At 42.5% G+C, this 26,090-nt stretch overlaps 1 protein-coding gene across 1 annotated transcript in view; it reads right to left on the bottom strand.

Annotated features, from left to right (window-relative positions):
• The window catches only part of LOC308671264 (ADP-ribosyl cyclase/cyclic ADP-ribose hydrolase 1-like), a 98,597-nt gene extending 73,275 nt beyond the window's left edge, over positions 1-25,322 (bottom strand). The window contains exons 1-4 of the mRNA XM_081333365.1: positions 25,063-25,322; positions 1,545-1,674; positions 679-814; positions 261-343 (exon numbers count right to left, since the gene is read on the bottom strand). Of these exons, the coding sequence (XP_081189491.1) occupies positions 261-343; positions 679-814; positions 1,545-1,674; positions 25,063-25,304 (591 nt within the window). The 5' untranslated portion in view covers positions 25,305-25,322. The remainder of the gene's footprint in view (positions 1-260; positions 344-678; positions 815-1,544; positions 1,675-25,062) is intronic.
• Between the last annotated feature and the right edge of the window lie 768 nt (positions 25,323-26,090).

The following is a 26,090-nucleotide window of genomic DNA, read 5'->3' on the forward strand; positions in this document are numbered from 1 at the left end:
TTTTGCTTCTCAGAGGCTACTGAAAAGGTCTAAATGGCGATCACATGATCCTGGGATACTACAGCTTTCAGTATCAGCACCTTGAGTCCGCTAAGAAATTTTCATTTCTTTCAATGAGGAAATGAAGCTATTAAGATTTAATGACCAATAGGAGTTATCTTTAAAGCTGGTGATTTGGGTTCATTGCATTAAAAGTATATATCACTGATACATTATGCACATTTAGCATCAGGGGCTGAGAAGAGATCAGCAAAACATACCATCTTAGATGCCAATTTCCAGTATACTGAACTGGGATTATTTTCACACTCAGTCCATTTTGGACAAGATTCATAATTGACTCCTAAAAGAAAGATGTTTCAACATAAATATAATGTGGAAAAGTTATAAAAGGCAGGATGGGAAGTATTAATATTTAATGTTACCCTCCTTCTATACGTGGCCCTAGGATCCATCAGAGTTCTTTTATCCCTAAATTGGAAAAAAATGCTTTGTTTAAAAAGCATTTATAGAATAAATAAAAGCTGTATTTTCACTGCCATTTTCAGTGAAATAACTCTTTTAGTTTCATGGGGTCAATTCTCTTACTGGTCATTTTTAAGGGCTGAACACTGTACAATTTCTACCTCCCACCACCCTTCCAAGCAACTATTGAGGTAAGAATTCTGCTTTTCCTACCTGAATTGGAGGGATTTCCACACCAGGAAATCCCATCTGCTATGTAGCCTAGCAAAGTATCTTCCAAGGTGAGGAAATCATTATTGGTTTTCGTGTAATGATGTGCCAGGTCATATGTTTTGCTCCAGAATAAGGACTGCAAGAAGGAGGAACAGGTATTTGTCATTTTTCAGCATTAATCAAATGATTTTATATGCTCACACTCCTTTTAAAAATGTTGTGAATGAGCATTTCCAAAATTTGTTTCTACTGTTTGTTTTTCTTCTTAAAAAAAATTAGAAATTTTCTTCTAAAGTTGTTGTGGGGGGAAAAAAGTTCATTTAAAGGGCAGCATGACCATGTCTAAGATAAATAAATAGATGTATCATTAAATATACTGATCCATAGCTCTTGGTAATTTCCCCTACATTTCTTCATAACAGTTGCATATATACAGTACTACATTTGACCAGAGACTACACAAAAATCTTTATTTATATTCCTGTAAATACTTCTTAGGGGTATATTCAGGATATTTTGCTGCCTGAGCTGAAAATCACTGGTCTTCTATAGAAGCTGATGAACTAATGCTAGGACACATATTTCAACAATGACAGAGGAATCCATGGGCTATGGGCAAGATGATGACTGCAATGGGAAGATCAAAGTTTCACTTGGATATAAAAACTAGGTTGAACTTCGACTGCACATCACAATCACTCTGATAAAGTACTTTCACATTTATCAAACATGTGAATAATGGACAGTTTCTCCTTTTAATTAATCTCAAAAAACAAAACAATCTAATGTATTTTTCTGAAGAAGCTAAAGCAAACTGGGAACCCTAGATGTAACCCTTTCTCTGAAAATTCACTGGCACAACACACCTTGTTGCATGGTATGGGATATCTTGCCAGGTCCATTAAAGGCTGGTAATCTTCTTTGGTCACTCTGCACGGATCCTTGTACAGAAAAGCCTGTTCAAATAGTTTCCATACTTTGGGACAATCTTTATTTCTGCAGAAAGAGACAAAAAATGACTGCAGTTATCTTTGACTTTTATTGCAAGTCTTTGTTCATTCTGAGCCTTTGCTTTCCTGACTTTAACTTTGCAGATTTGGGTTACAGTATTGGTTATCTGTAAACAATATAATGACCATCTTAGATTCTGTAAGGAAATATGCCACCTAATCATTAGGTTCCATGTCAACCCATTGACAATCTCATTATATACTGTATCTATTACTTATTGCAGAGAAAAGGAGTTATTTCACCTGTCTCAGGAAATCTGGGAGTTGGAATCCTCTCATCCGACTGCAACCAAGATTGAGAAATATTTCTCTAAAGTAATCTTCAAGTCATTGTAAAAGAAATAACTTGCTTTCAACCACATATTTTTCACATGTTACTAAGGAAGTTTTGGAACTTGCATCAGCACAGTCCAAAATGATAAAAAAGAAAAGTGCAAATTGCAAAAAAAAATCCACATGTAAATATTTATAAGCAGATATAGTTGTGTACATGCAGTTTATAAGAAATTTGACTATTATGCAATGTGTGCATATCCACCAGCCTGACACTTGTACATTGTCTTTCAGCAACAGCCTCTCCTTTCCATATCCTTGAATAAAATACTCAGTATGTGAGAACCATGCCAAGCACATGGAAATCTCAATAATCAATACCATGGCAGACTTGGCATGCCATGGACCAGGTTTCTAGCTGTCACTGTTCAATTCAGTCCGTTGAACGAAAAGTTAGTTAATATAATTTTGTACAAAGGACATCATTACACAAAGGATATATATTGCCTCCAGGACATATGTTGTTTTTAATTTTAATCTACTGAATTATGTCACAATTCCCAGCTTGGTCTGTGGTGGAGTTTCAAAGCTTTGTCTTTCAGTTGTTGGACTATAAACCCGATCAATCTCAGCCAGAATTTATCATTATTATTACATTTCACAATGTGAAATCACATATGCCAATTCTTTAGCTGGTGTGTGCCTTCATAGGCGTTGATTTCTTTCAAAGAACCAGGAAGTTGTAATGTATCAGCATAGTTTATATGTGGATCCAAACAGTGTGACCTTTTGCAATTCACAGGTGGGAAGTGTCTTAATGAGCAGATTTTCTGAGTGTCATGCAAAACTTTTTAGTATTGCACACAGTGTGCTGATAACCATTGGAACAACCACTGCTGGTTTGTGCTATAATGTTTATTTTTTATCATATAATAAATAACCTAAATACTATTTTATAATTCTTATTTTTCTAATAATTTTATTTTATTATTATCAATTTCATCATATTTATATAGCTTTGTCATGCTAACAGGGGGGTGGGATTTGTAGTATCATTCATTTAGATTGCAACAAATGGCCTTTGTGGAACTTAATTCCCCATAAAATAATTGTCTTCACAATTTTGGCTAATACATTGTTCAGCATTAAAGCTATATCTGAATGATTTACTAACACTTTAACATTTCTTCTTTCTAGATTGTGTTGTATTCCCCTAGGCATGTATTACTATCTGCCTTTTTTGCTATGACCTCAAGACACAGCCTTCATTTCACCCCCAGTACACAAGGCAACCTAGAATTATCTTTAACTGCTGTGGCTTAAAAGTGGTACTCTGCCACTCTTTCCAACATCCAGCTTGGCATGGATGCATCTCGAACACATTTCATCAACTGGCCTCTTTAGGCTCCTACATAGGCAGCCTCTTCTATGGTTTCTGTGCACAGACTCTTTGTTTGCAGGAGATACCAGACACCTGCGTTCCATAATTTTTGAAAGTGCTTGGCAAGTTTTAAGTGGGTTCTTTGGAGACATGGGTTTAAGTACTCTGTTGAAAGATTCTAGCTGTATTTAAAAGGGTGAGTTCCTCATTTGAAAAAAACACTTCATTGCAGAAAGTAATGGCAGGGGTGAGGTTGGGATTTACTTACCTCTGTGACATTTATGGCAGAGGACTCCCTCTAGTCACACAGTGTTTTTAGCACCTGTCTGAAAAAGTAGCATTCAAGAAGTTTGATCATTCAATGATGATAGTGATGATTGATTGAGTGGTGGCACAGTTGTTCAAATGCAATATTACAGGCTAGTTCTGCCCATGCACCAGGAGTTCAGCCTTCCATCTTTCTGAGGTCAGTAAAATGAGAACCCAGATAGTTGTGGCCGGATTTGCTCGCCCTCAGGGGTGCTCCCCCTTCCTGGAGGCGGCCCGCCTTTCCAGCCGAGTATAATCTCGAGGAAGGTCCCATTTATTGGGATCCTGAGAGATGGCCGGGCACGGTTATGGGCCTCCGACGTAAACCTAATAGGAGGTCCTTGATTTGTTTTTTGTCAAAAATTTTTTGGGGGTTAGGGAGGAGGGAGGGTTCTTTTCTTGGTTGTTTGGACGAGGGGGGCAGTCCAACTACCTTTGTTCAGGCTAGTGCTGAGGCTGATCGCGGAGGGGAGGAGCGGGGGTCGGCTGCTTCTGGGGCTCCAGGGCCAGTCGTGGGATTATCCATTCCCACGACGATAGGGAATGGCAGCAGGTGTAGGAACAGAGGGCCGTATCGGTCTCAGGGAAGGCCTCTCCGCTGCTTACAAGCGGTGAGGCACTCCGACCCTCTGGTTCCGCCCCGAGGTCCCGGGAGTGAGGATGTGCAGCCTCCTGAGCTCCGGCTGGTGTATTTGAATGCCAGGTCGGTCGTTAACAAGGCCCCTCTCGTCCGAGACTTGGTCGAGGGGGAGCAGGCTGACCTGGCTTGCATCACGGAAACCTGGTTGGGCCCAGAGGGCGGTGTTCCTCTGGTTGATCTTTGCCCACCAGGTTTCCGGGTGCTGCACCGGCCTCGGGCTCAGGGTAGGGGTGGGGGAGTGGCTGTTGTTATGAGGGAGACCTTGTGTCCGCGGGAGGCCACCGTTCCCCAGATAGTCGGGTGTGAGTCTCTCTTTTTGAGATGCGGCCCTGGTGCGCAGTTGGGCTTGCTGCTGGTGTACCTTTCGCCTAGTCACGCAGCAGCAGCCCTGCCTGAGCTGCTCGATGCCCTCTCTGGGCTGGTGGTTGAGTTCCCGAAACTTATAGTTTTGGGGGACTTCAACCTACCATCTCTGGGAGGATCATCTGAGTTGGCTCGGGAGTTCATGGCTTCCATGACGGCCATGGACCTGACGCAAGTAATTTCGGGACCGACTCATGAGGGAGGCCACACCCTTGACCTTGTTTTCTTATCTGGACGGTGGTTAGATGATCTTGGTGGGGGCTCTCCAATTATCATGCCCCTGTCATGGACCGATCATCATCTCCTGCGGCTGGTCTTCCGTTTTGCCACCCCCCGCCGTGGGTGTTTGGAACCACTCAAATGGTACCGCCCCAGACGCTTAATGGATCCCCAGAGGTTCCAGGCGGCGCTGGGGTCCCCACCTGCCTCCCTTGCTCACAGCTCGGCCGAGGCCTTAGTGGAAGCCTGGGAAAGGACGGCCACTGAGGCCCTTGACCGAGTTGTACCCCTGCGGCCCCTGACCCGGTGCAGATCCCGCCGAGCTCCATGGTTCTCTGCGGAGCTCCGGGAGATGAAGCGTCGGAGACGGGGCCTAGAGAGCGGTTGGAGGTCCAGCCGATCCGAACCCGACCGATTGCGACTAAGAGCCTATATTAGGTCTTATCTCGCTGCAATTAGGGAGGCGAGGTCCAACCACTTCGCCACCCTTATTGCGTCCGCAGATAATCGCCCGGCTGCCCTGTTTAGGGTGACTCGCTCCCTCCTAAATCAGGAGGTGAGGGAGGATCCCTTGCAGGGACGTGCCGAGGAGTTTAACCAACATCTGTCGGACAAAATCGCTCGGATTCGGACCGGTCTGGACTCTGACTGGGCAGAGTCTGACGATCAGGACACGGGTGGTCTTGTCGATATCACCTGGGAGGAGTTTGATTCTGTGACTCCGGAGGAAGTGGACAGGATCATGGGGAGGCTGAGCACCACCACATGTTTACTGGACCCGTGCCCTTCCTGGCTGGTTTATGCAGCCCGGGAGAGGACACGCAGCTGGTTCCAGGCAGTTATATCGGCTTCTTTGAGTGAGGGTATCTTCCCCGCCGTCTTGAAGGAGGCGGTGGTGAGGCCTCTCCTCAAGAAGCCTGCCCTGGACCCGGCTGTATTGAACAACTTTCGTCCTGTCTCCAACCTTCGCTTTCTTGCGAAGGTTGTTGAGAGTGTGGTGGCGCATCAGCTCCCTCTGGTCCTGGATGAAGCGGATTATCTAGACCCGTACCAATCGGGTTTCAGGCCCGGGTACAGCACGGAGACGGCATTGGTCGCGCTGGTGAATGATCTCTGGAGGGCTCGGGACAGGGGGCATTCCTCTGTCCTAGTCCTATTAGACCTCTCGGCGGCTTTCGATACCATCGACCATGGTATCTTGCTGCGGCGTCTCAGGGGATTGGGAGTGGGAGGCACAGTTTTACAGTGGTTCTCCTCCTATCTCTTGGGACGTTCGCAGTCGGTGTTGGCAGGGGGGCAGAGGTCGACCGCGAGGTCTCTCATTTGTGGAGTTCCTCAGGGGTCGGTCCTCTCGCCTCTCCTGTTCAACATCTACATGAAGCCGCTGGGTGAGATCATTCGTGGCTTTGGAGTTGGGTGTCATCAGTATGCTGATGATACCCAACTTTTCTTTTCGACCCCAAACCACCCCAGTGATGCCCTCAACGTGATGTCCCGTTGCCTGGAGGCGGTTCGGGTCTGGATGGGGAGGAACAGACTCCAACTCAACCCCGACAAGACTGAGTGGCTTTGCATACCTTCATCCCGGGTTTATTCGGACATTCCACCTCTGGCTATGGGGGGTGAACTATTACCCCCCGTAGATAGGGCTCGCAACCTGGGGGTCCTCCTAGATTCACGGCTCACCTTGGAAGACCATATAGGAGCTGTGACTAGGGGGGCCTTCGCACAGGTTCGCCTGGTGCGTCAGTTGCGGCCCTATCTTAGCCGGGATGATCTATGCACGGTCACTCATGCGCTCGTGTCCTCTCGTCTGGACTACTGCAACGCTCTCTACATGGGGCTGCCCTTGAGGACCACCCGGAAGCTCCAACTGGTACAGAATGCAGCCGCGAGAGTGGTGTTGGGAGTCTCCCGATACTCCCACGTTACACCTCTGCTCCGTGAGCTGCATTGGTTGCCAGTTGTCTTCCGGGTGAGATTCAAGGTACTGGTAACGGTGTTTAAAGCACTCCATGGCATGGGGCCGGAGTACCTCAGGGAACATCTGCTGCCGGCATCAAGCTCCCTGCGCCCTGTGCGTTCCCACAGAGAGGGCCTCCTCAGGGTGCCACCGATCAGAGAATGTCGTTTGGTGGCCCCCAGGGGGAGATCCTTCTCTGTGGGCGCTCCGGAGCTGTGGAATCAGCTACCGGTAGAGCTCCGGATGGCGCCCGATCTTCGCTCCTTTCGTCGCGATCTTAAGACATTTCTGTTTGTACAAGCTGGCCTAGCCTGATGGGGATTGTTGGGGTTGTTTTATCTTTGGTCTTTTAATTTTTCTTGGGGTTTTTAGCACTGTATTTCCATTGTTTTTAACTAGGGCAATTGTTTAATCTTTTTTTAATGTTTGTATTTGCTATTTTATTCTGCCCTGTGAACCGCCCTGAGTCCTCAGGGAGAAGGGCGGTATATAAATGTTATTAAATTAAATTAAATTAAATATGCTGATGTTGTAAACTGCCCAGAGGCTGCTCTAAAGCACTATGGAGCAGTTTATAAGTCTATTGCTATTGCTATCATTCAATTAGCTCTATCTTCTGGTCAATGAACCTACTATGCAGATTTGATTTGATTTGATTTGATTTGTATACCGCCCTTCTCCCTAAGGACTCAGGGCTGAATGTCTGATGGGTTCCCAGGACCTGTCATAGCTTAGGGGAGGCCATAGTTAGACTTCCAAGACTGGATGTATTGTGGATAACAATATAAAAACTATTTTGTCCTCTGTCTAAAAAAAAGATAAGTAGGATTTTTGTGGTCAAACTATTCAGTTTAAAGTACATGTCCAGACTTGCCCAAACATGCAATCTTGGGACAGATGTGGCTTTTGGGGTGGTAGTGGTATGAAAGAAGAAGTCATGGACATTGATGGCAGCATTTAGTGGTAGCTGTAAGAAAAAGGTTGTCCAAACTTTAATAAAAAGAGACAAAATTTTGTTCTCTGCCTAAAAAGAAGATAAGTAGAATTTTAATGATCAAAATACTGGTAGTCAGTTTAAAGTGGTAGATGCCAGACCTGTCCAAACGTGCAATCTTGGGACACATGTGGCTTTTGGGGTAGAGGCGTATGAAAGAAGAAGAAATGGACATTGCTGGCAGGATTTAATGGTAGCTGTGAAGAAAAGGGTTATCAAAACTTTAATTAAACCAGCCAGAATTTTTATAGCCTACTTATTTTAAGACTATATTGGCAATAATTTGCTATTCTACAAGAATGCTGGTTGATTTATACAGGCAAATAAGTCTCTCATAAAATCATCATTTTAGCTCCCTTTTATTGGGCTCCTACATCAAGTTGCTTTTAAAACAAAAAAAAACAAAAAACCCCAACACCTGATAAACTTAGGCATAGCTCCAGGACCACGAAGAAATGAATGCTGGTTTGAAAATAAGTTTTGGACAACTTTTCATTGTGCAGAATTTCTTTATTTCCAACTACCTATCTACCTATCAACCTTTTTTCTTTTTAAGACTTTTCATCAGGGTAGAGTTGGGATGACTAAATGGAGCTGAGTGTTTACTCGCTGGATGCCTTTCCTAATGGAGTTCGCAGCAGATATTTTCTCTTTGCACCCTGATAGAGAAACATCTGTCACTGCCTAGGATTGAACTCTCAACCTTCTGAGTGGGAGGTGAGTGTCTTCTTCTCTAGGCCACCATGCCACTCCCCCTACCCATCAACTAACATTGCAAAATATTAATACAATTACTGTATTAACTGTATTCCCACACCACTTTTAAGCCATGATATATATAACTGTGATTTGCTGGTTGAGTTCACATGTTACATGAAATCAAAACAAAAAGGAACCCGAAGTACCAGTAGCTCTATTTCAAAGAGGAGGTTCCTTTTGGGAGTCATGAAGTCAACTGCATTATGATGTTATTGTGTAAGTGTATTCTTTGTGTAATGATGAAACATTATGTGCCAATCAAATGCAAACAAATGTTATTTTTAAAAGAAGTAATACATATTCATGGAAAATTTAAATGGTTGCTATGAGTCAACACTGAATTGATGGCACATAAATTATGATCCAGACTGTGCTGGCTCTTGTCTCACACCCTCCTTGGAATATGCTCCCTCCTTCTTGGTAACCTGCTGCCTTACTGTAGTCCATCACACCTCCCCCTTCATAATCACAATCAATCACAGATTCATCATTTGTGGATCAGCATTGCAGTGGTTCAAAGACATTAATCAAGATTACCAAATGGAACTAAAAGTCAATGCTAGAAGACATTTCCCATTTTCAGAATGAGATGGGTGGCATATAAATTTAATTAATTAATTTAATGGGATGGCCATCAATCTGGCAGGTCAAAAGAGGAATAAGCACAATCATATTGGGTAAGGGCATGGTACTAGTGATTATATTGCTACTTCTCATTGACTGTTTTGCCTGATTCAGCAAGGTTTTCTTTTCTTTTTAAGCAGAGCTAGCGAGGCAGCGATCTTAGTATCTTTAGACAGGGGAATGTATTTTCTGTAACTTTTACAGATGCATTTCAAATAATTTAATAAACCCATTCTTAGTCCAAAACACACCATGACCTCACAAAAGCATTGAACTAACTTATCTCAGTTTTATAGATGAATGAATATGAAATTAAAGATTTATATGGTGGCTTAATGCCTTTTAGAGTTATGGATTACTGACAGACTTGTAGCTCTGCTTATGAGGTTAAAAGTTGAAAGGGGCAAGATCTTTGTTTTTCAAACAGGTGAAATGATATGAAGGGGTTGTTCTGCCACTATTGCATCTTTATGGGCACTTTAAGCTATTTTTTTCTAGCACTGACTGCCCCATGTATAAGATATTTGTGACCAGTACACATCCCAGGGATATATCTACTGGCAATTAGTCAAACCTTGGGAGATCTCAGAATGCCCCAACTGGTACTAGATATCCAGAGGATCCTCTACTACTGGGATGTGATCATTAGAACACACAGTTTTCTATGTCAGCTAAGCCAAGGATGATTTTACTTTCTCATTCTATACATTTTCTTGAGATCTGCCCATCATTTCATTATCTGCTCCTTTTTATAACCAGGTTCAACTTGAATTGACAGGATCTTTCATCTGCTTTTCAAGCCTTAACCTTGAACTTGCTATAAACAATAAATTTATTTTGAACTTTTAGCAGATATTTATTTATCAAAATTTCTTCAGCCATTCAGTGAAAAGTTGGGTGGAAACAGAATAAAACCACAACCCATCCATAACCACCTCCCCCACACACACAAAAAACCCCAATTTGCATCCCCATTCCTCCCAAATTTCAGATCCTACACAGTGTACTATTATCCAAACCAGAGTCTCACTAACTAACATCCAGGCCAAAAGCAAGGAGACCAGATCTTCTGAAAGGTCACTAGGGTTAGAGTACAGTATTTCTGTGGTTAGTCTGTTCCAGTTAGTCTGGTTTGGCAGTCTAAAAGCAGTGCAGAGCAGGGAGTTATATCAGCTTATCTTCCAAACACAGACAGCCCAAGAGGGAGAGATTGAAGAGGAGCTTCAAAACATAAATGAGGTAAAAATCAGAATCTAGAAGGCTTGCTACTTGGTCCTATTTGACTACAGAAACTGAAAGGTAGTTTAACATGTGTGTGGTATGCTAAAGACTGTAAGCATACTTTTTATGCTGAATTTAAATACAAACAATTAGAACAATAAAAAACATATCTGTAACTTAAAAAGCAAGTGACTCAGTGGTATTTTTTGGTGCAACAAAATATTTTGAAGAGTCTAGACATATTTGAAATGCTGAGTGTCACACAGAGAAAAATAAGATGGAGAAAAGGTCAGAAGACTAGAGGAACTTGGCTAAGAATGTATGGCTCAGAGTATTAAACATCTGAAGCAAGTCAGGAAATAGAACAAAGGAGCCTTTTTCTCTACACAAGCACTGCCTTTGAATTATTCCAGAGTGTGTGGTATTGACCTCCTGGACCTGAAAAATCAAGGAAAAATGATGAAAGGAGAATGGAGATTGGTGGATGGATCATGAGACATTCCTCCTATAATACTGGTCCATGAAGAAATTACCACTGCTAGACCTAAAAATATTTAAGTATTAAAAATTGAACATTCTGATGATGCTGAAGTTTAGCAAGGTTATGTTTTGTGACCAAGAAGCTTCAGAAATCATGGTGGTCTTGTGCTGTCTTCACCTAGTTTCCTTAGAAATACTTGTGTTCATTTTAAAAAGTATTTAAAAACAGTTTTCAGAATATTAATTGTACAAAACATGCAATGTTTATATACTCTTTTCAACAGTTCAAAATACTCTACACGTTTTATATTTCTTATAACGATCCTAAGAAATTAGTCAATGTTTATTACATTACAATGCTAATGGTGAGAAAATGATGAATTCATTCAAGTTGGAAGCAGCAGATGATTGTTAGGACTACAGCAGTATTTCTCAACCCTGACACTTTAAGATGTGTGGTCTTCAGTTCCCAGAATCTGGCTGGGAAATTCTGAAAGTTGAAGTCCATACACCTTAAAGTTGCCCAGGTTGAGAAACATGGATTTACAGTATCTGCTCCAACCTTTAGAACTATTATAGGATAAAAACAACCTATTTAGTTACAATCAAACCAATGGTTAAAAATGATAGTCATAAATGCTAGTAGAAAAGAACTTTTAAGTTATTATTAAAAATGTCTCTAACTAACTAAATCAGCAATAGATAATTTTTCCTGCAGCAGAAATGTGAATGCTATCAAAGTTAAGGGCAGAATTGAATTAGAAGAATTCCCGGGTCTCCTCCCATCTATGCTCCTATGAATTCCTCTTTGTAGGATTATGGGCAGTGCTTTTTTTCTATTAAAAAAAAGTTGCCGGAACTCAGAGGTGCTGTCACTGGGAGCGATGCCGGTGTCTTGCTATGGCGTCACTGCCTGTCCTTTGCACCCCCGCCCCTGCAGCTCAGAGCCACATGCCATGGGGATTCCCCTCCCCACAGCTGTGGCCTGTGCTGAGCCCCCACCCAGAGCTGCTCCAAACCCCCACCCAGAGCTGTGTTCCTCGTGGCAGTGGTCTCCGGCGCCAAGCAGCCTCTTTCCAACCACATCCAGAAAAATTTGTAACAAACATTGGAATTCTCAAGGCCATGTTTGGTATTTCCCAGCAATCTGTTACAGGAAGGAAAAAGTAATCCCTGCTGCGTTACTGATCCCAGAGAAGCATTTGCATGTATGCAGGTATCCTTAGGGTGCCATAGTTATGGATGAGAAATATTGTTTGCAAAGTTGGCATTTCTGGATGTAATACAGATATTTTGGACTTATTTTTGTTTCTTTGCATGTTTGATATTTTTAAAAAGGCATATGCTACTGACTACACTTATGCACATATGTAACATCTTTTGCTAGGATATATGACCACTGCTTGTCCAGAATGTGAAAAGTGAAAGATTGTGACTAAACAAAATTTTAATGTACAGATAATACCACTAGAAATTATTTTAGCCTTTTTAATAAATGTTGTTATTGATGTTAAGCTCACCATGGAAAACATCGTATATTGTTATGTATATACTAGGTTAATTATTTAAAGACTGAAGTGCAACATAACTAGATTCTAAATAATCTATTTTCAAAACACACAACAGTCCAAACAGTAAAAGTAAAGTCCAAATTAAAAATATTTCATTCTTAAGAATTGTTTAATTTAAAGTGGTTTAGTTGTAATAGATGGTTATAGATTCAAAATAGTTTTCAAGAGTGTACAAAAGATACTATTTTTTTCTAGCATCAGCTAAATTAGACATGTTACATTGAGAAAAATATTTCTCATTTTTTTCCTGTTACCTTTATTTATTTCATTGCAGAGATGTTAATGTAGGAAATAGATTATTTTGTTATCTAATTTTACCTTCCAAAAACAGAAGCAGATGAAAAATGTGAGGTTCTTTCCTGTTGGCTTTTTTGAATTAGCTGTTTTAGATTCTAAAAGTTTAGTTCATAAAGAAGTAACCTTGAAATAATTTTAATGTCCTCCTCTAGTGCAGGGTAGGTAACCTTGGCTCTTTTATGACTCAAGGACTTCATCTTCCAGAATTCCTGAGCCAGCATGGCTCAGCATGGAAACCTCTCTCTTTCCCCTCAGTGTGGCTGGCTCAGAATTTCTGGGAGTTGGAGTCTACGAGTCATAAAAAAGAGCCAGGATTGCCTACTCCTAAAGCCAATAGAGGGAGCTTTTTTTTTCTTTTTTCTTTTTGCAAAAAAAGGTGCCAGAACCCCGTTCGGAGTGTTCTATGAGAAAAAAAGCCCTGATTATGGGATAAATGTATTTTATCTATTCTTAAAAGACATAGCTGCCAACAGCTGGAAATTACTGGTTAAAGATAAGGAAAGTAACATACTATATATGTTGTCAAAAAGTTAAGGCTTAGAATAGAGTTGTGCAGAGGCAAGCAATGAAAATGTGCAGATTGTAAAACAATGCAATTCATGCAAAGATATATTACAAATACTTGGTCTTCCATTCTGTTGTGTAGTGAGTTCTTTGGAGGCCGGAAGCAAGATGAGAGGTTTCAAACAGGAACATTGCTTTAGTGAGGCAAACAGGAACAGAAGTGAATCAGAGGCTTCTGCGCAGCTACTTATACGATTGGCCACTAGGCGGTGGCCAATAGGTTTAAAGGAACCCATTCCCGCCCCAAATCATCCAATGATCTTCTTGGAGACTGCATGTCTGGCTAGTCAGAGACCGTTACACAGACACCTCAATTGAGCAACCTTAAGCAGCATTCAAAAGACATGTGAAAACAAGTAAGATCCCAATACATTACACATTCTCTACCTCATTAACAGCCTAATTTAATACAATGGAGAATGAGATAATTGCAGAAATTCAAATTTTAGTTAGCTTTATATGTAATCCCATCTGCAGCCTCTCATTATTTGACCTTGACTTCCAGATTGAAAGTGTGTCATGTTGATTACCTTCCAAAACTATAAGAAAATAATGTGATGATCACTTGAATTCATCGTATCCCATTCACATAGGTCAATAACACATTATTTTTTGTATTTATGGCATATACCAAAAATGTATTAATCTTAGGGATGAGCCAAAAATAGTTTGTTTTAGCACCTATATACTGCTTCACAGTGCTTTACATCCCTCTGTAAATTTTACCTAGGTCTTTATATCTACTATCACCAGTCAACAGGCTTAACTAATGCATGTTTATTCAGTCCTTATTCCAAGATGACAAGAAGACTGTAGCACAGGTTTCAGTGAAATCCAAAAGAAAAAAAATAATTATTTTATGTGCCTAGGCAACTTTTCTATTCAGTTTTGTAAATATGGGTTTTGAATAAAACAGTGAATTTGAACCAAATAATATTAAATGTACTTCATTTTTAAGACTTCCTTAAGTTGGTGGGTATCATATGCAGTGAGAGATTCTATTTCCAGATTTTTTTTCTCCATTTAAAAATAAACCTGCTTAGTGCAATGTTATAAGTATATTAATGTATCAGTGCTAATTTTTGTTCTGATATATGGTTTAACTGAAAAAGATCAAAATCTAAAAATGCTCCCATTTTTTTCTCATGAGAATTCAGGTAGTCCTCAATTTATGACAACTGAGCACAAATTTTCTGTTACTAAGCAAGGCAGTTGCTAAGTGAATTTTGTCCCATCTTATGACCTTTCTGCCACAGTTGTTAACAAATCACTACAGTTTTAAATGAATCATGTATTCATTAAATGTATCTGGTTTTTCCCCCCTTGACTTTGCTGTTCAGATGCAAGCTGGAAAGATTACAAATGGTGATCACATGTAGTCACTTTGATCAATAATAGAGCTACATTGCCAAGTTAAAACTATCACCTTCCAAGTCAGAGGACTGACAAATCTAATTTTTTGGGTGAGTAGGCAATGCAACTGCCAAAATCAGTAGAATAATTTCCCTCCAGTCTGAGGTAGAAAACAGAAATCTGAATATAATGTAGGCTTAAACCTATTTTCAGAAACAAAGAGAAATTTCAGTCTCTCAGAATCAGAACATATATTCCTAGTAACTTTTTAGTAGTAGTCTTTTTAATTTCAAAAAGATTACATGCAATTTATTATTTTTTAAGCACGAATGGGGTTAAGCATACGTGATTAAGCAGGAAATTAGCTCTTTCTCCCAATACCAAAAACATGTTGTGATTGTAGGTGTTGTGTACTGGGTTCGTTGCTTGAGAGAAGAGACGAGGCGAGTGAGTTCAGTCAGGAACATTCTTTATTTGCTTGCAGGAACCAAACTGGGGAACAGAGCTGCAAATGCAGCTATTTATACCCTGGCCTTTAGGTGGCGGCCAATAGGTTTAAAGCAACCTATTGCCGCCCTAGAAGCAGCCAATGGCGGCACTGGAGATAGGTTGTCTGAGGAGCTGCGAGCTGTCAGCCAGCTCCCTGCTTAAGCAACTTTCCAGCAATCAAACCCACGTGATACACTCAGTAAAACAAAGCCCAATACATTACACCCCTTCCTCCTAGAATGTACACACATTATAGCAACAAAAGAAATAAGTACAGCAATTACAGGGTTTGCACAAAATACAAAATAGTAGTATGCATGAGTACAGCATTGTTCCAAATATTCGCTAATACAGAGGCTTTCCTGAACTAGCAGCAATTTCAGTGACAACACATTACAATACAATTATTTTAGGACAAAATCCTGTAAGTATGCAGGAGGTTTGCAAACCCTTGTAGATCGCCTGGGGATCCTGTCAACTCCTGGTCTACCAGCTTGCCCGCCGGGCTGGGTAGACCAGGGTCCTTGAGTCCAAGAGAGTCTGGCTGACTCGAACTTCTCTGGCTGGCCATTCCAGGTCAGCCCACCCCAGAGTCCATTGTTTGTGCAGAGTTTGCACAGCGGCTATATTGTTTGGGTTGACTATCCCCGTCGGGGGACACATTGCACATCTGGGCTTTGCCCCTCTATGACCATCTCCCCGTTGCTCTGACTGCTAGGGTTCTCAGAGCATGTGAATTGTTCGGCCTGGCTGCCGGTTTGAGGTCCTTGAATTGGATCTGGAATGAAGTCCTCGCTTTGTGGCCATTCTGGAAACCACTTCCTCAGCTGATCAATATGGTGGCGAACGACTTGCCCGCCATCTAGGGTCACTTCATATGAGAGAGGGCCCGAGATTTTGGCGATTTTGCCTGGCACCCACAAGTTCCCATGCCCATAGTTCCGGGCCCACACCCATCACCCACTTGCAACCCCCTCGGAGGTCTTGGGCGAGAGGCATCTGTTCTAGTCTACGACTGGCCCTGTTGGAATGTCAGGGACAACCCCTTTTTTATAATCAATAGGCTGGAATTAAGCCAACCAAATTTATTTGCAAAAACTAAACAAAACAGTTCAAAACAGAGTTAGACAAATACAGACCGAGACTATATCAGAAGCTCTTCAAACGGTTGCCTTCAGCAACCAGCACCTCCCACACATTCCCCTTTTAAACAGCAGTCTCAAGGCATGGCTTCTCTTTGCCTTCTCCCGAGGTGCCTCATTGCTTTTCTTTGTTCATTTCTGCTAGTCTGCCTCCTGCTTCAAGCGTCCCTGAACAGAGCCAGCTGTGGATTGTCTTCTTCCAATCTTTCAGGCTCACACAGCTGGGTCTGAGGAGGAACAAGATGGGAGGGGCCTGGCTGAGAGCTCTGCGGTGCATCAGAACTTTCCTCTGCAACCAAAGGCTCTCCAAACCCCTCCTCCTCCTCCTCTTCAGAATTGTCTGACTCAGCTGCCGAAACCACAGGCTGATGCTGAATCACAACAGCATCTGCTGCCACCCGGTCTGGGTGCAACCTGTCCAGTTCTGGGATTCCATCCCCAGCACAGCTCTGCTGGGCTTTTGCCAGTTGCTGTGCATGTCGTGGTATGCTGGCAGAGCAGGAAATCGGCCAGTCTGTGGTGCCAAGCCCCAGTCACTATGCGCTTCAGTGACTCCTTTGTAGTGCACACCATTCATTTGGCTTTCCCATTACTAGACAGATGAAATGGAGCCCATGTCATGTGCCTAATGAGGTTAGTCCTCAAGAAGGCTTGAAATTCTGCCACTGTGAACTGGGCCCTGTTATCGGATACTACGACATCTGGAAGCCCATGCATTGCAGAGTTTCCTAAGCACCTGGATGGTCCTAGCAATAGACATATTCACGAATGGAATAACGTCCAGCCATTTAGAGTGGCTGTCGACCACTATAAAAAATAGCTATACCTGAAAGGGCCCAGCGAAGTTGATATGAATCCTCGACCAGGGAGTGTGTGTCTCCTCCCCATCTATGGACAGGAGCGTGTGGCATTTCAGGCCTAGACTGCTGACATGTGTAACACCTGTGTACTATGGCTTTATCTAATCCTGGCCACCATAAGTAGCTTCACGCCAATGCCTTCATCTGGACAATGCCCGGATGACCTTCATGAAGTCCCTTAATGAAGTGGAAATGATGACCCTGCTCCTCCATAGAATACAACCCTTGTGAGCTGAAAGCTCGTGTCTACGTGTGAAGTAGCTCTGGAACTCGGGTCCAGGACTGTTTTCCAGCCACCCCGTGTGAATCCAAGATAGCACTCTGCTTAGAATCTTGTCTGCAGCTGTTTCTGCAGCTATGTCCCCAGTGTGGAGGGGAAACTCAGGCAAGTCCTGAATAGACAAAATGATCTGGGGCCAGATCTGGCTCGATTTGAGGCAGTGGAAGCCTGCTGAGGCCATCTGCATGGCCCATATCTTTTCCAGGTTTGTGAATTAGCATGAAACTGTAGGCCAATAAAAAGATGGACCATCTTAACATCCTAGGGGATAAGATGTGGGGTGTCTGTCTGTCTGTAGTGAATAACCCCAATAGCGGTTTATGGTCTGTGAAGACCGTGAAGTCCCTGCCATACAAGTAGTCATGGAATTTTTTACCCCAGCTACAATGGCCACTGCCTCTTTATCAATTTGTCCGTAATTACACTCTGCAGAGGACAGTGTCCTGGAATAGTAAGCAATTGGGACTTGAGTCCCATCGCTCTCCAAGTGGCTTAAAACAGTCCCCACCCTGTATGGGGATGTGTCGCACGCAAGGCACACTGGCATCAACTCTTTAAAGTGGGTGATCATTGAACTGGAGGACAGTAGAGCCTTCAATGCCTTAAAGCTGCTTTCATGTACCTTGGTCCATTTCCAAGCAGTGTTTTTATCCAAGAGCCAGAGTAACGTCTCTGCCACTGCGGCCTTGTTAGGAAGGAACGCCTAACAAGAAAATTTAGGAGGCCTATGAATGCCTGAAGCTCTCCCTTTGTCTTGGGGCTGGGTGCCATCTGAATGACTTTCATCTTGGACTCGGCAGGGTGGATGCCATCAGCATCGATACGGAAACCCAAGAACTCAGTTGAAGGAACTCCAATACTACACTTGTTTTTCTTAAGTTTAAGGCCCACTTCATGAAGCTGTTGAAGGACGGCTCTGAGCCTCCTTGCAAGAACCTCAGTGGACTCACTGGCGATGAGCACATCATCGAAGTAGGGGCAGACCCCCGGAATGCCCTTGAGCGTACACTCCATAATCTTTGAAAAATGTCAGGGGCAGGCGTTTTACTTTAATAGCCCCTCTGTGGGTTACAATGGTCTGTGCCGTGGCTGTGGCCTCTTCCACAGGAATCTGTTGGTAGGCCTGGGCCAAATGTAACTTTGCAAAACTGTACCCCCTTGCAGTGATGCCAGGATGTGGCTCACTACTGGTACCGGGTACGCATGCTGTTTGAATGCACAATTAATTGTGCACTTGTAATCAGCGCAAATTCTGACCTCTTCATTGGCTTTTAGGGGCATGATGATTGGGGTTACCCATTCACCCCCATCTACGGGCTGTAGTACCCCCTGTTCGACTAGCTTATCCAATTCAGCATCTATCTTGTGTTTAAGAGCAAATGGCACTCTACAAGGTTTAATCCTGACTGGCATTACAGTAGGATCTAGTTTAAATGAAATCGGCAGGCCCTTGTACGTCCCTAGACCTGAGTCAAACACATCTGCAAACTCCTCGCATACTGTTGATAGACTCATGACTTGCGCCCAGTTGATACCGGTGACTTGGATGCCTAATGCATCAAACCAATCGACCTCGATCAGGCTTGCTCGCTGACCCCCTACTACGACAATGTCCAGATGCTCAGAAAACCCCTTAAATTTGATAGCCAATGACTCTGGCATTCTGGAAGTTGGTCAGTATAATATTAGATGGCCTGAGCTTGGCTCAACTCTTGCTGCGATTGCAGATGACCTTGAATGTTTCAAGTGATATAATGGACATGGCTGAGCCTATGTCCAGCCAGTGGCGTAGCGTGGGTTGTCAGGACCCGGGGCAAGGCAAGTAATTTGCGCCCCCTAACTCGTGGATTTTAGCACTCGAGTCTCTTCCACTAGATTAGTTAAAAAAAACCTTACCCCCTAAGCACATGTATTGTTTGTTATGAAAATACTGATGTAATTAAAGTAAAATGCATCTAATGCACCCCCCCAGATGTTGCGCCCGGTGCAGCCGGGCCCCCCTGCACCCCCCACGCTACACCACTGTGTCCAGCTCCATCTTGCAAGGGACCCCTTGCAGCTCAACCTGGAGTCGAAATTTTGGCTTAATGGGGCAGAGAGCTCCCGTGCGGCAAATGCTTCTGCAGCTGGAACAAAACCCTATGCTAAACTGCCCAGGGGACCTGGTACCTCTCCTCAACGGAATGTCTGACTGGTGGTTCGATTGCTGGTCCTTCTGGCAACCTCTGCAGACAGATGCAATGTGGCCGGTCTTCCTGCAGGCCAGGCACGTGGCTGTCCGGAACCTACAGTCCATGCATTGGTGGCAGCTGCCACACACTGGGCATCTAAGGAAGGGATCTGCCTTGTAGGTCATCTCTTGTCACTGCAACATTGTTGGTCGTTGTGCCTTTGGAGCTTGTCAACTTCTGTGTTGTCGTCGGAGTCTTCAGCATGTTCGGCATCCTCGTGGTGGATGGCCTGCTTGTGCTGTGCTGTTTTGGTGGGCCGCATGGCTCTTACGGCCCCGCTGGCGGCTTCATCCGCCATGATCTCTTTTAACGTGTCTGGGAACGACAGAGTCTCTTTAGCAAAGAGTTTTTGTTGCAACTCTCAATTCCAGAGGCCACAGATGAGCCGGTCCTGGAGCCTCTCCTCTACATTGGAGAACTGGTACAGGACACTGTTTCACCTGGCTGTTGAACCCTCTGTTCGAACATGTGGCACCAAGCAATTACCGAAAGCTTGGGCTGGAAGTGGTCGCTGAGCCGTTTCTTCAAGTCCGTGAACATTACGGACTCCAATGGTGTCGGCGCAAACAAGTTCTCTGCAATGTTGAACGTGGCTAGGCCGCAAACACACAGGAGTGTAGTGGCCTTCAGGCTGTCCTCGGTGACTTGGTTGGCGCACAGGTAGTTCTTGACCCTGGATAGATACGAAGACCATCTTCCCAGGTGAGCTATGTCAAATTCTTCCAGCTTTCTGACCTTTGCCATTTTGGGTTGGTCTTCGTGGCTGGGCTTGTCGTGTCCTTGTCCTGCTCCTTTGTATGCCCAGGGACTGATCCTCAGGGCTCGTGGTGGCTAGCATGGCCGTGCTAGCCCGACTGTAGTGGGGGGAACTGCTTTCCCGCCAGGCGCGTTCCAGCCTCTCCCCTAGTGATTCTCAGCTCTGTTGAAGGAGCAGGATCCCATCCTTGTCACCAGTGTTGTGTACTGGGTTCGTTGCTTGACAGAAGAGATGAGGAGAGTGAGTTCAGTCAGGAACATTCTTTATTTGCTTGCAGGAACTGAACTGGGGAACAGGGCTGTGAATGCAGCTATTTATACCCTGGCCTTTAGGTGGTGGCCAATAGATTTAAAGCAACCTATTGCCGCCCTAGAAGCAGCCAATGGCGGCGTTGGAGATGGGTTGTCTGAGGAGCTGGGAGCTGTTAGCCAGCTCCCTGCTTAAGCAACCTTCCAGCAATTAAACCCACGTGATACACTCATTAAAACAAAGCCCAATACATTACAGTAGGTCAAACTGATTTTTGAAGGTGAAATTTATACAATTCAACATTTACTTTTAAAACACAGTTTAAAGTGTTGTAGTGATCTCTTTCTGATTTTGTCACTGCTTTATTTTGACATGAGGTAGTTTTTGTTTAAGAGATCCTCACTTAACAACCTGTGCAATGCTTGTTTAACAATGGCAACCAGGATTGCTGGAATTGCTGTTTCTGAGCTGTGGGGTCACACAACATTGTATTTTACAACCGAATTGCTTGGCAACAGAAACTGCCATTGTTAAGTGAGAACTATCTGTATTGTTTTTCTGAATGAAGAAAATACAAAGGTAGCATATTGGCTTATAGGTAGTGCTTGAGATAAAACAGATCACTTAACAAACATTCAAAGTTAGACACTCCAAAATTACATACAACCCTGTTTCAAAGTTACAATGGCTGCAGCACCCACATTTGTGCTTACAACCAACCACAAAGATGCTGCAGCACCTCCATCTTCTCTCCCCATCCCAATCTGCTGAGACCCTTCAACGGTTGGGCCTATTATTCACATGCCCATCAACCATCACACTTTCCTTTCGAAGTTCTCTGGACCTTATATTGGGGAAGAAGGGCAGGCCACATGTTCCTGGGCTGCACAGAGGTGATCTGAACATGGCTGCCACCCACTTGTCAGTGGAGACAAAATGGTGGCCAGCTGACAAACTGCTTCATTTTGTTGTTTCAAAGAGATCTGCACAGTGCTGCAGATGCTTTCTGCAATATTCAGAATCATTGTGTAGATCTTGTTAAGGCAGCAAAACATTCGGGTCACTGGGCCACACTGCGGTGACCCACATGTAGCTTCCCTTGCTCTACTTAACAACGTGGGTATTTAATGATTCATTAGGGAGAACAGAGATGGGGGGGGATGTTAAGTGAGATGCTTCACCTAACAACCATTGTGACATGCCACTGTAATGGGCAGGTTCCATAACAGTTATATTTTGAGGACTATCTGTATTTTATAACCAGATATATGTGGATTTGTCATCCATCTTATAATTTTACATAAATGGGATTAAACCATCAATTTATAAACACAATAAAAATAGGCCTATAACATTAACAAATATAATGACTGATGTAATCAACCTATAACTTTTGGAAGTCTGGATGTGAGATTACCAACCACTCCACCATTTAATGACTTACAAAATTTAAATATTACAGAAACAGAAATGATGCCTAAAAGATGAAGAAATGTAGGCTGAATAATATATACTTCCCAGCCTAGCCTACCTGCTTGCCTAACACAGAAAATGCTGATTTGCATAATGTAGATTAAAAAAAACTTCATCCCATAAATACTGGATAAGTACACTTCACAAAAAATATTGAAGAAATACTTTGGAATTAGAGTAAACATGTGCATGGCATCTCTCTGTTTAAAGTAGTGCGATCAAATTTTGATGTGTTTGTCTTTATAGAAAAGAACAGTTATCATTTAAAATCATTAGCAACCATAAAAGAAAGTATGTAGATTAAGATTAATATATTTCCTCAAATCCTCTAAGAGTATGATTCTCTACAGAATTCAGCAATTTCAAGAAAAATTAAATGTAATTTTAAAATGGTATGCATTTAGAAGTTGTTTTCACGCAATACTATTTAAGTAGGGTTTGAATTTGATTTTTAAAAAAGTAGCCATACTTTTTTCTGATTTCCAAATGAGCCTGGAAAGAAACAATGCCATGTCTTAAGAGTTATATTTCTTTCAAAGAATTGTCTCCTTTTAAAGCAATAACATCTCTCTTTCAGGTTCATACTGATGTACTAAAATTGCAATGCCTTGATAAAATTCCGGAAGCATCTTGCTAACACAAAGATAACAATACATTCCTTTACTATTGAGTTTTTGCAGATTACCAACCCCATTGCATAAATTATTACAAACAAGTTTTTTTAAAATACAGTGTTTAATTCTATCAGCCATGCATTTGGGAATTTAATCACATTTCTCCATTTCCTGATTTTAAAATCCTGATTTCCTTGGGAATGTAAATTAACAGGACTTTTTTGTAACCCTGGGATACTTGCTTAACAACGAGGCACATGAGGTTTACTCATGAATTAATATTCCTACTAGAACTACAATCTTGTTTGCATTAGTGGGCAGGAAACCCAACTGAATATATTTAAATTTATTTCTGAGTAAACTTTATAGAGAGAGCCCTGAAATGCAAGGCCATGATTCAAGACAAAGCAAAATCATGAAGACCCAGAAGTTTTCTCTCCCCAAATTCATACCTGAAATACAGAGGTAATCTACAGATAGTCCTCCACTTACTATACAACAGTACATTTAGTGATCTTTCAAAGTTACAATACTGAAAAAAGTGACATGATCATTTTTCATACAATTGTTGAAGCATCCCCATAGTCATGTGATCAAAATTTAAATGCTTGGCAACTGATTTATATTTATGATGGTTGCAGTGTCCTGAGATCATGTGATCATGTTTTGTGACTTTATGACAAGCAAAGTCAATGGGGAAGCTGAATTCACTTAACAGCTATGCTAATCATTTAAAACAGCAATGATTCACTTAACTGTGGCAAGAAAGGTAAAATGGGGCAAAATTCACTTAACAACTGTCTCACTTAGCCATAGAAATTTTGGGCTCAGTTATGGTTGTACGTCAAGGATTACCTGTACTTTGAACGAATAATGCCATTTTATTATTGAAGAACACCTCTCATATCTATCTGTCCTCATATCTCTCATGTATTACACCCCTTCATTAGCCATTTTGCATGTTATATCTTCCACTCCCCAAGAGGTCACTGAAATGTCTTGTTTTCGGTCTGAAATGCCACATCATGCTAAAAAAAGTCCTTGGTTTATAACATCAGAACCATGAGCCCCAGTGAATCATTCTTAGCAGAAAAAAGTTGTGCTCTTTGGAATATGCCACATTCAGAGGACTGTGAAAAAAACAGCCAAAAGGTCAAGTTGCTGGAGCAAAGTTGCAACACTTTGGTTTTGTAGTTCAGGAGAAGGGAAGGTTAAGTGGAAATATGATAGAGGTATCACTCACTCATACTACTAAAGTTTTCCTTTCCCCTTCAGATTTTGCTCTAGTGATGGGTAATTTTAAACAGAACAACAGAGTTACAAGAGTTCTTAGAGGTCTTCTAGTCCAATCCCCTGCTCAAGCAGGAGATCCTATACCATTTCAGACAAGTGGCTGTAATTTTCAGAAAAAAATGGATTTTCAGAGAGGATTAAGCAAATTCATGGCAGAGAAGGCAATCAATTGTCACTCTAACTTAGGTATTATTTCTAATATTAGCAACAACAGACCTATCTATACTACTTGCTGTAGAACAGACATGTCAAACACAAGGCCCGGGGGCCAGATCCGGCCCGCGAAGTGGTTTCATGTGGCCCGCGAAGCCATCCTGGAAACAGTGAGGAAACGGCCCCCACTGCCATGGCCCTGCCCCAGAGACCCTCCTTCTGCCAGAGACCCTCAGATCTGTCCCACTCCTGCCCAGGCCCCCATAGGCACCCTTGATGCTAACGATGTAGAGCTGGCCATGCCCACCCAGTAGACCATACGCACTCTAGCCACGCCCACCAATTAGGCCATGCCCACCCTGGCCATACCCACCCGGCCCCTTGAGGGCAACCGCAATGCTGATGCAGCCCTCAATGAAATTGAGTTTGACACCCCTGCAGTAGAAGAAGTGTAGAAGTGTCTCTGTATATTGATTTCCCATTGATTGAAATAGTTTGCTGGGATAAGTGAAATTTTAATATGATCAGCCCTGAAGGATACAGATGCATTAGAAAGCATACATTTTTATATAATTTTATTAAATATGTTTCTTTAATAAAATATACAGCTCTCCTCAGAAGAAAATGGCATATCTGTTTGCTATATACTGTCATAGTCTTGCAAGTATGAAACCTTTCAGAATAAAATTGTTTTCAACAGCTAGAAAATACTTTTTTCTGGAAAAGAAGCTCCAGATCTTTCCTTTTCCTACTTATTTCCTTCTTGCATACCCTCTGGATCAATCCTACTTTCAGTCATTGCAAGAATACCCTATTACTCACCTAAGTTCAGGATTTATTGTATTAATGAAGTTGTAACATCTTCCCAGGAAAATTTCCAGCAAGTGTTCAGTGGTTCCTCTGCCTTTCCACTCCTGTTCTTCTGCAATGGGGATCTTCTTCCTTCCAAGCCTAAGCAGTCCAAAAACCACAAAAACAGTCAAGGTGCCCAAAAGCAGCACTATCACCCCTGTCAAAATCAGTTTCTGTTTCCTTGTCCAGGAAGAACTGTTTTGAAAGGGCATCTTGGTAGAAGTTTTTGAAAAGCAGCAGCAGCTGCACTTTCTGCCTCCTTCACTCCTGGCAGCAATGTAGCTTTTATGTGGTCCCTGCCCCTGCCCCTGCCCCTCCTCCTCCTCCTTCTCCTCCTCCTATTTTTCTCTGCTGGCTCACTGGCTCACACTTGTAAAGAAATACTTGCGAAGAAGCCTGAGAGGCACTTCTATTGGCTCAAGGGGAAAGCTTCACCTGAAATTGGACAGCACCAGCTTGACTCAGATTGTCTCACTGAATAGTGTGTGTGTGTGGTGGTGGGGAGTTGTCACTCCCATTTTAATTCTGCTTGTGTCTTGTAATTTGTTTCTTCTGGGGGAGAATACCAATATCCATTATCAAAAAGTTACAAACATTTTAAAATGCAGAAGGGTCATAACATGGGGAAAAGTAAAGGGCTTTCTAGGACTATTGCTTTTAAAAATCTTTCTATTTTCATCTTTCTATTTCTATTTTCATCTTTCCTGCCAAGCCAAAAAGGGCCCTTAAGAAGCTCAATTTACATAAACCCAGAGAGATAGCTGTTCCTGGTTTATTTGACTAAGGCTGGTTAAAAAGTGCTCAAAGGAGCTTTTGTGCAAACACAGCCAAAACAGGAATACATAACCCTGTTGTCCATATTTATCACTTTGAATCACTGCTAGTTCAGTATACCCTTTGCAGTAACTATATTTTATTTATCCTTTGTATAAGCAAGCTGTAGTGGCCAGACAGCTGATGCTAAACCTGAACCATACTTTATAAATCAAAATGACTGA

Source organism: Vipera berus (genome assembly GCF_964194415.1).
Source record: "Vipera berus genome assembly, chromosome: 7".
In the NCBI taxonomy this organism is placed as follows: domain Eukaryota; kingdom Metazoa; phylum Chordata; class Lepidosauria; order Squamata; family Viperidae; genus Vipera; species Vipera berus.